This window comes from Lissotriton vulgaris, chromosome 6 (assembly GCF_964263255.1).
Source record: "Lissotriton vulgaris chromosome 6, aLisVul1.2, whole genome shotgun sequence".
NCBI classification, from domain to species: domain Eukaryota; kingdom Metazoa; phylum Chordata; class Amphibia; order Caudata; family Salamandridae; genus Lissotriton; species Lissotriton vulgaris.
The window spans coordinates 1,852,588,668-1,852,601,227 of NC_141694.1; the positions used below are offsets into that span (position 1 = coordinate 1,852,588,668).

Genomic DNA, 12,560 nt, shown 5'->3' on the forward strand with positions numbered 1-12,560 from the left:
AAAAAATGTAAGGGTCTGGATGGAAGTTCATCCACCTCTAAATACACAGGTAATGCAATGATGATCAAAGAAAAACTGTGCTCTTTTTAACAATCCACAAGATCCTTCAGTCTGAGGTCAGCTTGGTGTCATCCTCGGCAGTCAACACAAGGGCGTTTCATCTTATTCTTTCTGCAAACAGCACAAAGGCCTTCATCCCTCTCAACACATCTCAAAGGTTTTCATTAGTCAGTCCAACAATACATCTTAAGGGCTTTCATCACTGAGCTTTCAGCACACCTCATGGGCCTTCATTGGAAAGTCTCTGAACACAACACAAGGGCTTTCATCAGTCAGCATCTGCACATAATGTTAGGGACGTGTTGTAAAGTGACTTTTTAATGTGACTAGCATCATGGTGGAGGGACACTTCAGATGACTGCGACAAAATGTGCAATCTAAGGAAAAGTGAAGTGGAGCAGGAAACATACGTTTTTGGTACTTTTATAAAGTTATGTAGCAATGCAACCATGTGTGTTGCACCTAAATAGGACAAGGAATGTCATCCTCTACAAGGCACCCTGTGTTTGGCAACCCACCAGGTGAAGCTCCGAAGAGGGAAGGTAGCATGTGGGTACATACTCTGCTGAACAGGGAGCCACAGTTGTCTCAGGTGAGGTCTAAAAAGAACCGTACTTATATCTGATTAGGAGATTTTAAGATCATGTGAACTATTATTTTTTGCATATTGTGGGAGGCACAAATACATGCCATTTGCATAGTTCAGTCTGGATATGGCCATTCCGGGAACATTATGACATGAACAAGTACATGAAAAGAGAATTTCAGGTCTTTGGTAGTTTAATTCCTAATTTTCTTTTGCTGTGGCAGCAGAAAGAGGCAGCGGCCCTGAGATTCAGAAACGAATCCTAAAATCACATATGGTCTGTGGGTCTGAAGATGCTGGGAGTGATCAGTGTCTAAGGGGGCTTCTAATGTGCCAGTTAGATAATACCTAGAGCTGTGCTGAAGTTGGTTAAATAGGTCTTGCCCACAACCTGATGTTGATGAACAGTAACATGGACACTGTTCAGTATAGCAATACTGACAAATTGAACCTGAAGACAACAGTAAAACAAGGACCTCAATTTTAAGTCAGTGTCTGACCAAGAAATCACACTTCACCAGTGCCTAATCAACTAGCTGCCCCTGAGAAATGGAGTCAAGAAGGAGATAATGCAGCCTCCAACTCTGAAGGGTTTGCTATAGGGGTTATAGAGTGTGACCCTACCTCAGGAACACCCACAGAAGAGTACATACCAAGGGGTCTGGATTACGATACTATGAACCTCCAAAGGAGCAGTAGCACTTAAAGAGGTGTGAAGAGCGACTCAAACAGATGAACAGTCGCCTTGACGTGATGAACACTACTCTGGAGTGAAAGCAATGCCAGTCACCAAGTCCAAAACTGCTAAATAAACATCTAAGGTACCATGGGATTAAAGATTATCTTCAAGTGGTCAAGGAAAACCTAAGGTGGTGGAAAAGAGAAACAACTGCAGGGACTGACTGATTATTCTGCACAAAATACCTTTGGTTTAACAGTTGTGCATGGAGTAACACCAGTGATGTGGCTTCCTTTTAAGGAGAGCACTTGTATTAACAGGTATTATCTTTGGAAGGGATCTCGCTATGGTAATACCAAAGGGATACTGGGGTTTTCTGCATTTGTGAGCACATATGTATATTATCCAGATTTTGTGAAACAGGATAATTTCCACCTACCCATATGACCCACTAAAAGCACAAAATAATGTGTATCTGTCCTGTATTTCGAATTATAATTTAAGATATTCAGAAACAGAGTAAGCTTTACACAAAGGGGTGACTGATGTACTCATGGTTTCATGCTCAGGAATCCTCAGGAACCATGAAAAATAGAAGACATGCCAACTCATCCACTTCTGAATTCTGTAGAGATGCATGGACAAGACAGGTAGCAGTGTTCAGGCAGCACCAGACAAGTCCATTATGGAGCAGACAGCCACATGAGCGATCACATGTTTTGGACACTTTCAGTTGTCCTAGCCATAAACTTTGGTATGGATACATGTATGCTTCAATGTAAGATATTAGTAATCTACATATAAATATTTTAGCCAGATGAAATTATAGGCATTTACCTTAATACGTTTTAAGAAAAAAACGTTATTTTCCATTTTATTGACTGAAAAGCAAAACATACACTTGGAAAAAGGAGTCGTTAATGCATGAAGTATGCTCAATTGCGGGCAGCAAGTTACAGGAATGTGCAGAAGATATTGTAGCAGACTCTTCGATGAGATACACAGAGTTACATCAACATCACAGATATGCAAATACATAGGCAGTTCTCGTACAATCGTAACCGTCAGGTATGGGCTAGGCATCACTGTAATTAATGGCTTGGTTCTGTCCTGCCGTGTGAATGGTCTAGACTTCCCTCATCCGTGTCCAAGTCCAGATTGTAGTATTTTATCCATGGCGTCCAAATCTTTCGGAATTTACGCGGGCAACCCCTCGCAAATCACTTTCTCCGCAACCATATATAAGTCCATATTGGACTTCCATTCCTTGAGCGTGGGAAGTTGTTGGGCCCCCCAGTACTTAGCTATGTCTCTCTTGGCTACTACTAATCCTAGATTTGCCACCAGGAGCCTGTGTCGCGGCAGTTCGATGTCTGTAGCGACTCCCAGTAATAGGAATTTCGCGCCTAGCCCTAGTTGGGTTCCCAGTATATTGCTCTCATCTCGCATCAGAAGTTCGTCCCACCTACCCCCCTCTCCCGCTTCAGCATTATGAACAAGACCTTGAATCAAATGATCTCCATTTCCATCAAACAGTCCCCGTGTAATAGTCAATACAATGCCCCACCCACCCCCCACCCAACACTCTTCAGACACCCCCACCGCCCCCCAACTCATCAACATGACAACTTTGGTACGGGTAATCCACTAAGAGGTATGTAGCCCCCCTTTCCCCACACACAATTAACTACACAATGATAAAACGATAACCTCACATAAGGTGCTTTCACAGTTCAGTTCTCAGTCTCTAGATGCCCACTAAACCTGTCTGATGATGGCCAGCCGGCCCTGATTTTCAGTCCCCATCACCATTGTTGGGTGGCTGCTGGTTCTGCGCATCCGGAGCCTGGAGGTTCTGCTCAGTTGATTCTAATCTTAGAATACTTTCAAGCAATGGGTGTTCACTAGGCACGTCATCTGAGTCCTCCATTTCAGATAGTTCCGTGTGGTCCGTATCATCTGATCGATTCAGGAATCGCGATGAGAGTGCGCAAGCCACTTCGTCTCCAAACTCTGATAGGAGCGTATCCGTATCTCTGGGTCGCAGTGCTCACCCTGGAATACTCCCCGCTGAGTTCCAGGCTCTCAGCCCTGGCATTTGTCTTTGGGCCTGCCCTGGGACATGCCCCTCGTTTCAGTGGAGGTTGGTTTGAGGTGCTCGGTGTCACCCGCCTTAGCTGCGGACGTTCCTCGATACAGGACCGCGCCTCTTCAGGGGGTTGAAAGAATAACATAGAGCCTTGGAAAGTGACCGTGAGTTTGGCCGGGAATAATAACATATATTGGAATCCTATTGCTCGCAGATTGAACGTGACCTGGTCAAAGGTCCGTCTCTGATTTTGTACATCACGGGAGCAGTCTGGAAAAACCATCACTCGGGTGTTATCATAGCGGATCTCTCCTTTTTTTCTGGATTTCTGGCAATATTAAGTCTCTATCCTGAAAGTTCAGAAAGTGTGATATCAGGAGCCAAGGGTGGTGTAGCAAAATTCGGCATCCTGTGCGTTTGTTCTATAACAAAGCAGGTCTAGAATGGCGCCTGTGGTAGGGTATTTTTCAGGCTGGTCAAAAGAAATTGATCCGGATCAGACTCCTCCGCTTTTTCCGGAAAACCAACAAATCGCAGATTATTCCTTCTGCCCCCATTTTCCGCATCATCCACTCTCCAGGCCATTTCCGCCACGGATGCCAAGAGTCCCCTAACATCTTTGCACGTGACATGAGAGACATCTTCAAGTTCTGAGATGCGGTGCTCGGTCTCGGTCACCCATTCAGAGACTTTGCAGAGATCGTGTTGCAGCAGAGTAATGTCTGAGCGGACCTCCACTATCTTCTTCTCCAGACTTTCTCTGGACTCACGAATGGCTTGTAGGATAGATGTAGTGTAAGGGGGAGGAGTGGGACCACCCTCTGCACCCAACGGAGCAGAGAGCACTTTGGCACAGCTGTCCAGTTTACCATGTCGAGATTGTTTGGGTCCTTTATCTTTGTCCTTCGCCATCATGGGCGAGCGTGCAGGAGCAGATGACCCAGCAGGTGTCTTCAGAACCACTGTTGTCAGCGACTTCTTGATATTTACCCCACCTGTTAAGTCCTGGGTGGTCCAAAGACGTCCAAGTCGATGCGCAGTCGCTGAGCGGTTTCGGGGAATAGTGTAGGGCTCTGCAGACGCCCTCCAAGGCGCGCCGGCCCACTGAGAGAGGCACCACCGCACCGCGTCGGTGAGGCCCACGATGGACTGTTCCCCAGCAGAGATCCCGGACTTGTGTCAGGCAGGAAGAGCTGGTGTCCCCGGTTGGGCGGGAAAGTTCGCATCGAGCTCCCAGTGGTCGTCGGATGCGGCGCAGGAGAGCGCGAGGTCTAAGGATGGCTCTGCTGACGGGGTGCAGCACCGGCACCTGTGCCTCTCACCTCTTCATCGGCAGACGCAAAGACCCTGGAGCGGCAGCAGGGTCCACTCGTGGCAGGCAACACCGCCGCCTCCACTGGTCACCGTTCTCGGCTCTCCTCCGTGTGAGAGTGCCACTCTCCCGGACTCGGGCTGCAGCAAGCGCGGCGCTGTTGCCATCTTGGAAGCGATCCCGTGCCGGTTCAATCGCCGAAGGATGTCAGGGTGCGGGCTCAGCACGTCGCCCCCACTCCACCCGGGCACACCACTGCGTCTCCACAGCTTTCCGCCATCAGTGATGAGGACCAGGATTAAGGCAGGATTACGCCCTTCTAATGTCTTATCTTAATATGTTTGAACACATTTAAGTAAATATTACGTAACAAAATCAAATAAACCTTTTTGAAAAGTTGGCAACATAACTTTGCCACACATGTGCCACCATCAGCACTTCTATCTGTTCTATAGGACAACGGAGAGAAAAGATGCACAACCCTTTTGCCCGTCCTCATCATTTTGTGTCATAATTTGAATGATGCAGTGACAGTGCCCAGTTGCCACCTACTCACCAGATTGAAGAGGACATCACGGAGGTCAGACCAGTTATGGTATGCCTCTGCACAGTTCATGCCGTTAGCATTGACCAGGTCCACAAATATCCGCTTGTAGATGTTGAAATTCTAAAAGAAGAACAAGTAGTACCTCATTAGAAAATTCATGTGAGGAACACAGTCAAGCCAGTATCAATTGTAGCTTCCCCGCACCTGGCTTTTAACATGAGCAGCTATCCAATTAAAACTGTGCACCTGCATTCAAACTCACGAGCTCAGATCGCCATTGCTTTACATGCCACACATGGGGGAATACTGTTTGACAGTCACTGTATGACAACGATCTATGCTAGCCGTTTTCATATTTATCTGATACACTCAATTCTATAGCACAAGCATGATTGCCTGTAGAGTTGGTTTTATTCCAATATGCCACATAGTAACACTGCTCATCTTCAATGGGTGTGTGCACTAAACTCATACTGAATGGATGAAATGTTCGTCCTTTTTATTTAGACCGCATGGGGGGGAAGACATCCCGAAAAACGTTCTCTTCTGCTTTATGTGGTCATTTCTACAGTGTCAATATCAATCAGATTTGACAGGATATTCCGATAAACTACGTGGAGATGCAAACAATGTTTTCTACCTTAGGAAGACACAGTAAATGCATATATAAGAAGTATGCAAAAGCTAGAAGAGATCAAATGCAATCATTCAAATAAAATCACTAAATATTTTACCAAGAAGAAGGAACCATCTGCTTCAAGATCTAAGGCTGAATCCTATCAGGGGTTCCTTTAAGAAAAATTCAAAAACACATATCTTTGCAAACTTGATTTTAAATATTAAATTCATCCTCAACTCTTGGTTAATCTCGCTGTAGTCACTTTGGGCCAGATGCATGTACATTGGGTTCTCTAAAAATGTTGGTTGTAGTATACGCACCGACTTTTAGTGAATCTAACAATATTTGGTGAACTGATCTCTGTACTAAAATGGCGGTTCACAAAAAACTGTATCGCAGTCGGTCGCAACTGGACCTACCACATGAATATTAATGCAGTAGGAGGCAAACTGTGACGCACTACGATTTGCTGCCATCACAGGGAAGAAGGTGGCCTGCTGCTATCAGCAGAAAATCATGTCTGATTGCTTGAAGGATGACTTTAAAAAATAATAGAAGCGGAAGCTTCGTAAAGCTATTTTTAAAGAGTAGGCAGGGGTCCTATGGACCACTGCTTACTCCTAAAAATGTTTTTGGGATCAGTCACAAGGGGGAAGGGGTCCTGTGAACAGGCTACCACCTCCTTTGTGGTGTTGGTAAAATGAACAAGTTACTTACCTTCGGTAATGGTATATCTGTAAGAGACATAGGTTAGTTGTAGTTTCCTAACCTTAGAATTACCCCCAGGCGTAAGACTGGATCCTGAGAATTGTTTCTTAGCTGTACCCCTGCGCGTCGGTAGGCGGTGCCGGTCGACTCCGCGTGTGTCATCGTCGCCAGGATGACGTTGTGATACCTACTTAGACGCCACCCCTGCGCAATAACGACAGTTCTGACACGACTCCCCACGCCAGAAGCACAGAGCCATGATAAAGACACCCATGGTCCACCACTAGGGCCCTGTAAGGGAGTCTGTTAGAAATGGGATCCCCGGCTGGCCAGGGCTTGCGCCAAAGTCAGTCAGAGACCACCACTCCTAAGTCAGGCCAAGGGAGTTACACGCCAAGATAACCCCTGCTCACCCTCTAGGTAACGTGGCGCGAGCAGCAAGGCTAAACTTGGAAGCGATATGAGTTAAGCATTTGCTCACGCACCCCAGCAACAACACCCAAGGCCCACCACAAAGGAAACTCCACACAAGGTTATATATAAAAATAGCCTTTGTATTACACCAAAACACATTAGATAAAACACACACTTTACAATGTGCCAACAGGCACGGGCAGAATTTACAGGGGATATGTACAGGACAGGGCCACATGGACCACTGTCAGGAATAGGCACTTTTAGAACTTAGCACTTGGTAGAATTAGCACTTAGAATATAGAATCATAATCACTGTAGCACAAAATAGAACATAAAGCACACAACCAGTAATCACTGGTAAAGGTTAAGTACCACCTACGCAATCCTAACCACCTTAGGAACAGGTCACGCAGGAAACTAGGACCTCACTAGCACCACCTGTACTAGCAAGAACAACCACCTAAGTATCTCAATACCTGTAGGGGTATAAGCACATAACACATGATGCATAACATACATTCAGAGGTGTAGGAGAAAACACATGACGCCTAAACACATTCAGAGGTGCAGGTAACACATGATTCATAAAATACATTCAGCGGTGTAGAACAAGGCACATGATGCATAAAAACACATTCAGAGGTGCAAGAACATGAACAATTGCGCCAAACTCACATAAGTCACCACCTGTGACTTTCCATAGGCAGGAACACCAGAGCTGTCCCAATGTCAGGGGCCTAAACGTGGCAGCTGCCCACAAAGTGCTGGGCAACTGGTGCAAGCAAGGATGGGCCAACGTGGGAGCCTCGCAGGCTCGGAATAAACAAATGCCCCCTGAGCCTCTCTGGGCTCTCAAAGATACTTGTGGCGCCTGAGCCCCTCGTGGGCTCTCAGTAAATCCAAAAATGCCCCCTTGAGCCTTTCAGGCTCACCAAACAGAGGAATGCCGCCTGGAGCCCTCGTGGCTCTGAGTACAAAACGGCCCTGAGCCTCTCGGGGCTCTTTCACTAGTGGTGCCTTCTTTGGTGGAGTCCCCCTCCTGGGGACTCAAAAGACAAATACTGCCCCCGGAGCCCCGTAGGCTCTAAGATCACTGTGGGGCCCTGGGAGTCCCTCCTGGACTCTACAAAGATCGGCCGCAGGGGTGCCTGAACTGCTGCTCGCACAGGCCAGTGCTGAAGCGGGGGGTGGGGGGTGGGGGTGGGGACGGCTCGCTTGGCTTGAGCCCTCCAGACTGACCCTCATGGGTGGCACCCTGATTGAGGAGGTGTCCACTGCCATCGGGGCCCTCCTGGAAACATCGGACCTAGGCGGCAGTGAGGGGCCTGGAGGGGGGAGTAAGTGACGGCCGTGCAGGGGGAGAAGACCCAGAGACAGGTGAGGACGAGGTCGGTGGATTATTTACAAGGACGGTGGAGGCCCATGAGCTGGGAGTCCCCCTGCCATCGGGCCCGAGCCACAGAGAGTGCTGATGCAGAAGTGGGCCCACTGCCATCTGGGGCCCCGACAAGGAAGGGGTTGTAGGAGGACCCGCCGGACGACAGAAGGCACCGGCTGTGGTGGCCGCACGACAGGTCCTGGAGTGGGAGACACGCCTCGTGCTGCTTGTGACCGATGGGTCTGTCCCTTGGAGAGGTGGTCCGGCTTTGGGGGGGCCTGCAGACGTCAGGGCTCTCCCGCATGAACCGGAGCCCTGCAGTACTATTGGAACTCGGTGATTGTCTCCCAGCAGCGGCCGGAGAGGCCGGTGGATTGAGTAGCGGCTGAACCAGGGGTGAGTGAGCGCGGACGCTGTGGGGGCCTGCTGTGGGAGACCGGATCGCGAATCGCCTGCATACACACAGGTCATTGTTTGTGACTGGTAGAGACTTCCTATCTAGGCTCTTGCGGGGGGACCTATTGGAGGCTTGACATTCGTAAGGACAAGACGGCCCGTGCATCGCAGCCTAACACCATAACGCAGTACACTACTCAGCGGTTCCCTTCTCAGCGGATCTCGCGTCAATCGGGGCAGGACGAGATAGGCGAGGCCCCTGACGAGCCTTCCAGAGCGGAATTGTTGAAAGCGATCCAAGGATCCCACACTGCCTTGGAGCGGCAACTTGAGACGGTGTCCAGAAATGTGAACTTATTGCGCACAGACCTACGTAAGGTGGAGGATAAGGTCTCTAATGCGGGGGGAATATTGTCCAGTTGCAAGGAGAGGCGGCGTCCCTGAAAAAAAAAATCTCACAACTTACGGCCACAATGGGGGCACTGGAGCTGAGAGCGGAAGATGCAGAAGGGAGGGCGCGCTGAAGTAATATCAGGGTCTTTGGCATCCCGGAACGGGCGGGGGCGGGCAATGCTGAGCGCTTCCTGGAGCACTGGATCTGCACAACGCTGTGCCCGACGGGTCTATCGGAGGTCTTCGTGATCGAACGGGTCCATAGAGTGTTGGTCCCGCCGCCCAGACCTGGTGCTCCTCCACGAGCCCTATTCGCCAAGATCCTCAATTATCGGGATAGAGACTTCATCGTGAGGGCGGCGAGGGAGTCTGTCGATCTCGCCTTTGAAAACGCTAAGGTCTCCATCAATCCGGACTATACCCAACAGGTACAGGAGCAGCGGAAGGACCGGATCCGCGTGGCACGCAGAAAAGGAAAAAACTGACGTAGGCGCGCGGGGTGGGTCTTTGGGCTTGATATATCGCAAATAGCATTTTATCTGTTGCAAATCGGCCGATTCGCAGAATCGGCCCGTTTGCAACCGGTAAAATGCTTGATGCATGTGACCCTTAGTCTAGTGGAGTTGACCATTAGAGGGTCAGTTCTAAAGAGCAGACCATGAGCCTCAGAACACTGCAACCAACAGGCTGGGGTAGACATACAAGATAGAAAATGAAAGTCAGTGTCTGTAGGTATGCTAATCTATGTGGTGAAGGCAATGTTTTTTTCTTGATGGAGCGTCACTGGCAAGGATTCAGGGATGATTTTACCAGAGATACTGATTCAGCTTAAAGAGTGCAGTATGAACTTGACTTGCTTGAGGTGAAAGAGCTCAAATATGTCAAAATTAAGTAAATCTAAATATTGATCACCTCTGGAACAATGTTAATGGAAGGTAACATTGCCATGACATTGGTAAAGACACAGGCAGAAAAGCATAGGCTGAAGGAGAGCACTTTATAACGATAATGCACTGACCCTCCTGTCCAGATGCAGTCTACACCCCCCACGACACATTATTTTCAATGGGGCACCCAAGATGTAGACATGGAGGGTTACATCTTGTATGCGTTTTAAAAAAATGTATTGCCATTTCAAATATGTAGAAACATTGCATACATTCCACACAAAACATCAGAATATATCTCATCCTCTTGAATATATATGCCATTTAACAACATCCCCCCACCCTTCCCCTCCCCCTACCCCGGTTCAGTAAACATAGAACTTGTGCAGATTACTCCAGACAACCTTATACATGGGTGGGAGTCCTCTGGTTGCCACGCCCTCCATCAGTGTGTCCTTGTGTGTGGGAGTCGAGCACATTGTGGCCCCAGCTTCCCGAAACCCCAAATGCAATGTGACCATATTTCATGGCTCAGATCCGTCTTCATCCCCTACAATCTACGCGGGGAGCTCATCTGGCGGTGTTAGTGGCTCCGTTACCATTGCCACAACTGCCCTCAAATCATCACACACTTTTTCATCCCTTCGGGTTCCATTCATGTGGCATCCCTCTACACTTATCCACTCAGACATGTCTTTCAGCCGATCCTCTGTCTTCAGGCATCTGGGGGACATTCATTAGATTACAATGCTGCGTTTGGCCAGCAGCAGCCTCATACATCATGTATGTTTATATCAAAAAGTCAATCTCTCTGCCTAGCAGAAAGAATTAACTCCAGAAAAGATGACCTTAATTTAAAGTTGGTACCTCTGACTAGGGCATTGATAACACTCGTTATCAGCATGTAGAGATGATGCATTTCATGATCTGCTATACAGGTGTAGTAATATAATAATAATAATACTAACAATAACAGATAAAACAACAATAACTATTGATGTATTATTATCATCATTATTGATACTATATGGAAAATTGAAGTGAGTAATTGTGGCTCTAAAACAAGTACAGGAGAATCCTAGAGGTGTGGGAGCCCAGAGCCCTCCATCTCTACAACCAAGCTGGACCTCATTGACCTGCTCTCTTAAGGTTTGCCCATCCAGCCTTTTTTGTTGCTGTTCTTGGCCATTCTTCCCAAAGAGCTTTGAATGGGCTGGGGTAGTTGAGGAGGGACATTGAAGCATGGGGACAAATTGATTCCAGATCCTCACCACTGGGTGATTTCCGGGGGCCCAGATTGGGTGACATACATTTTCTGCTGGAAACGTGAACAGAGCAGTATTGGAGACGTCTCCAGCTTTGTTTATCTTGCTTCACTTTGGGAGTCAGATTTGCAGGAGCCCCAGGATATGTCTTGTCACGGTTCCAGATGATTCTTCAATGGCTCACTTGAAAGAGGCTTCTTCAACATCCTACTTGAAAGGGAATGTCAAACAGTGTTGGAGCACATCACCTGGGGCATATGACTCCCTGAAGCTGCATTCGTTGAAGCAAGGCTTGTGAAGCATTGAAAGGATCTCACGAATGCTATGAAGATGGCAGACAGGAGATGCACCTCTTTTAGAAACCGGAAAGTACTCACAGATGAGACGTTGAGTGAAAAAAGAAAATACTGTGGCAGAGGAAAAGAAACCAATATAAGAGTAAGGATAGTGGTACTCAGGAATGAGATGACTGTATGAGAGAGGGCCCCAAATGTCCATCAGCCTGGATGAAGGAGGGCAGTACACATCAATGCATAGTACACAAAGAAATCAGCAATGGACACGAACATCTGAAGCTCTTTCCTACTTTTGCATTGAACACAATAAACAACAACCAGCAGCTATTCTAATGCCATTTTGTTTAAGTTAAACAATACCAAGTAGCATTGAGATGATTTTTCAATTGAAATTCAGTTCAACGAGGTGTGTTTTTAGACCAACAGTGGGTGATAAATTGATCAGTTAGAAATGGCAAAACACTGAAGACAACCCTCTGCTGTGCAGGACTATGTGTGTGCAATCGGCATGCTGGGTTTATTTGTTTTAAGAAATGTGCACATATTGGAGGATGTACAGCTCAAGTGTCTTATTGTCATTCTGATTCTGTGTACATTAGAACTGTTGAAGTTCTACATACAGTTTTTTTTACATGACATACTTCAGAATGATGTGCAACTAACCTTCACTGATACTTCATGCTAACGAGATGCCTCGCCAGAGGTGGGGGCAGGACCATGCTGAACCTCTTATATGAGAACAAAGAAGGTTACCTGGGGGTTTGCTGGAGTTCCATGTTGCACATAGAGACTCAAGGCCTTGTCGCAGTTGCCTTCTTTGATGAGGTGAGTTGCATAAAGAGCAACAAACTTGTGCAAGACATTGTAATTCTGCAAGAGAAAGATGCATTAAATAACTTCAAGTTTTACCAATATTAACAAGATCATC

The 12,560-nt window shown here is 47.3% G+C and overlaps 1 protein-coding gene across 1 annotated transcript in view; it reads right to left on the reverse strand.

The window, feature by feature from the left end:
• IFT172 (intraflagellar transport 172) overlaps positions 1-12,560 on the reverse strand; it is a 1,181,874-nt gene that overhangs the window by 216,532 nt on the left and 952,782 nt on the right. The window contains exons 40-41 of the mRNA XM_086928171.1: positions 12,386-12,502; positions 5,283-5,393 (exon numbers count right to left, since the gene is read on the reverse strand). Coding sequence (XP_086784297.1) covers positions 5,283-5,393; positions 12,386-12,502 — 228 coding nt within the window. The remainder of the gene's footprint in view (positions 1-5,282; positions 5,394-12,385; positions 12,503-12,560) is intronic.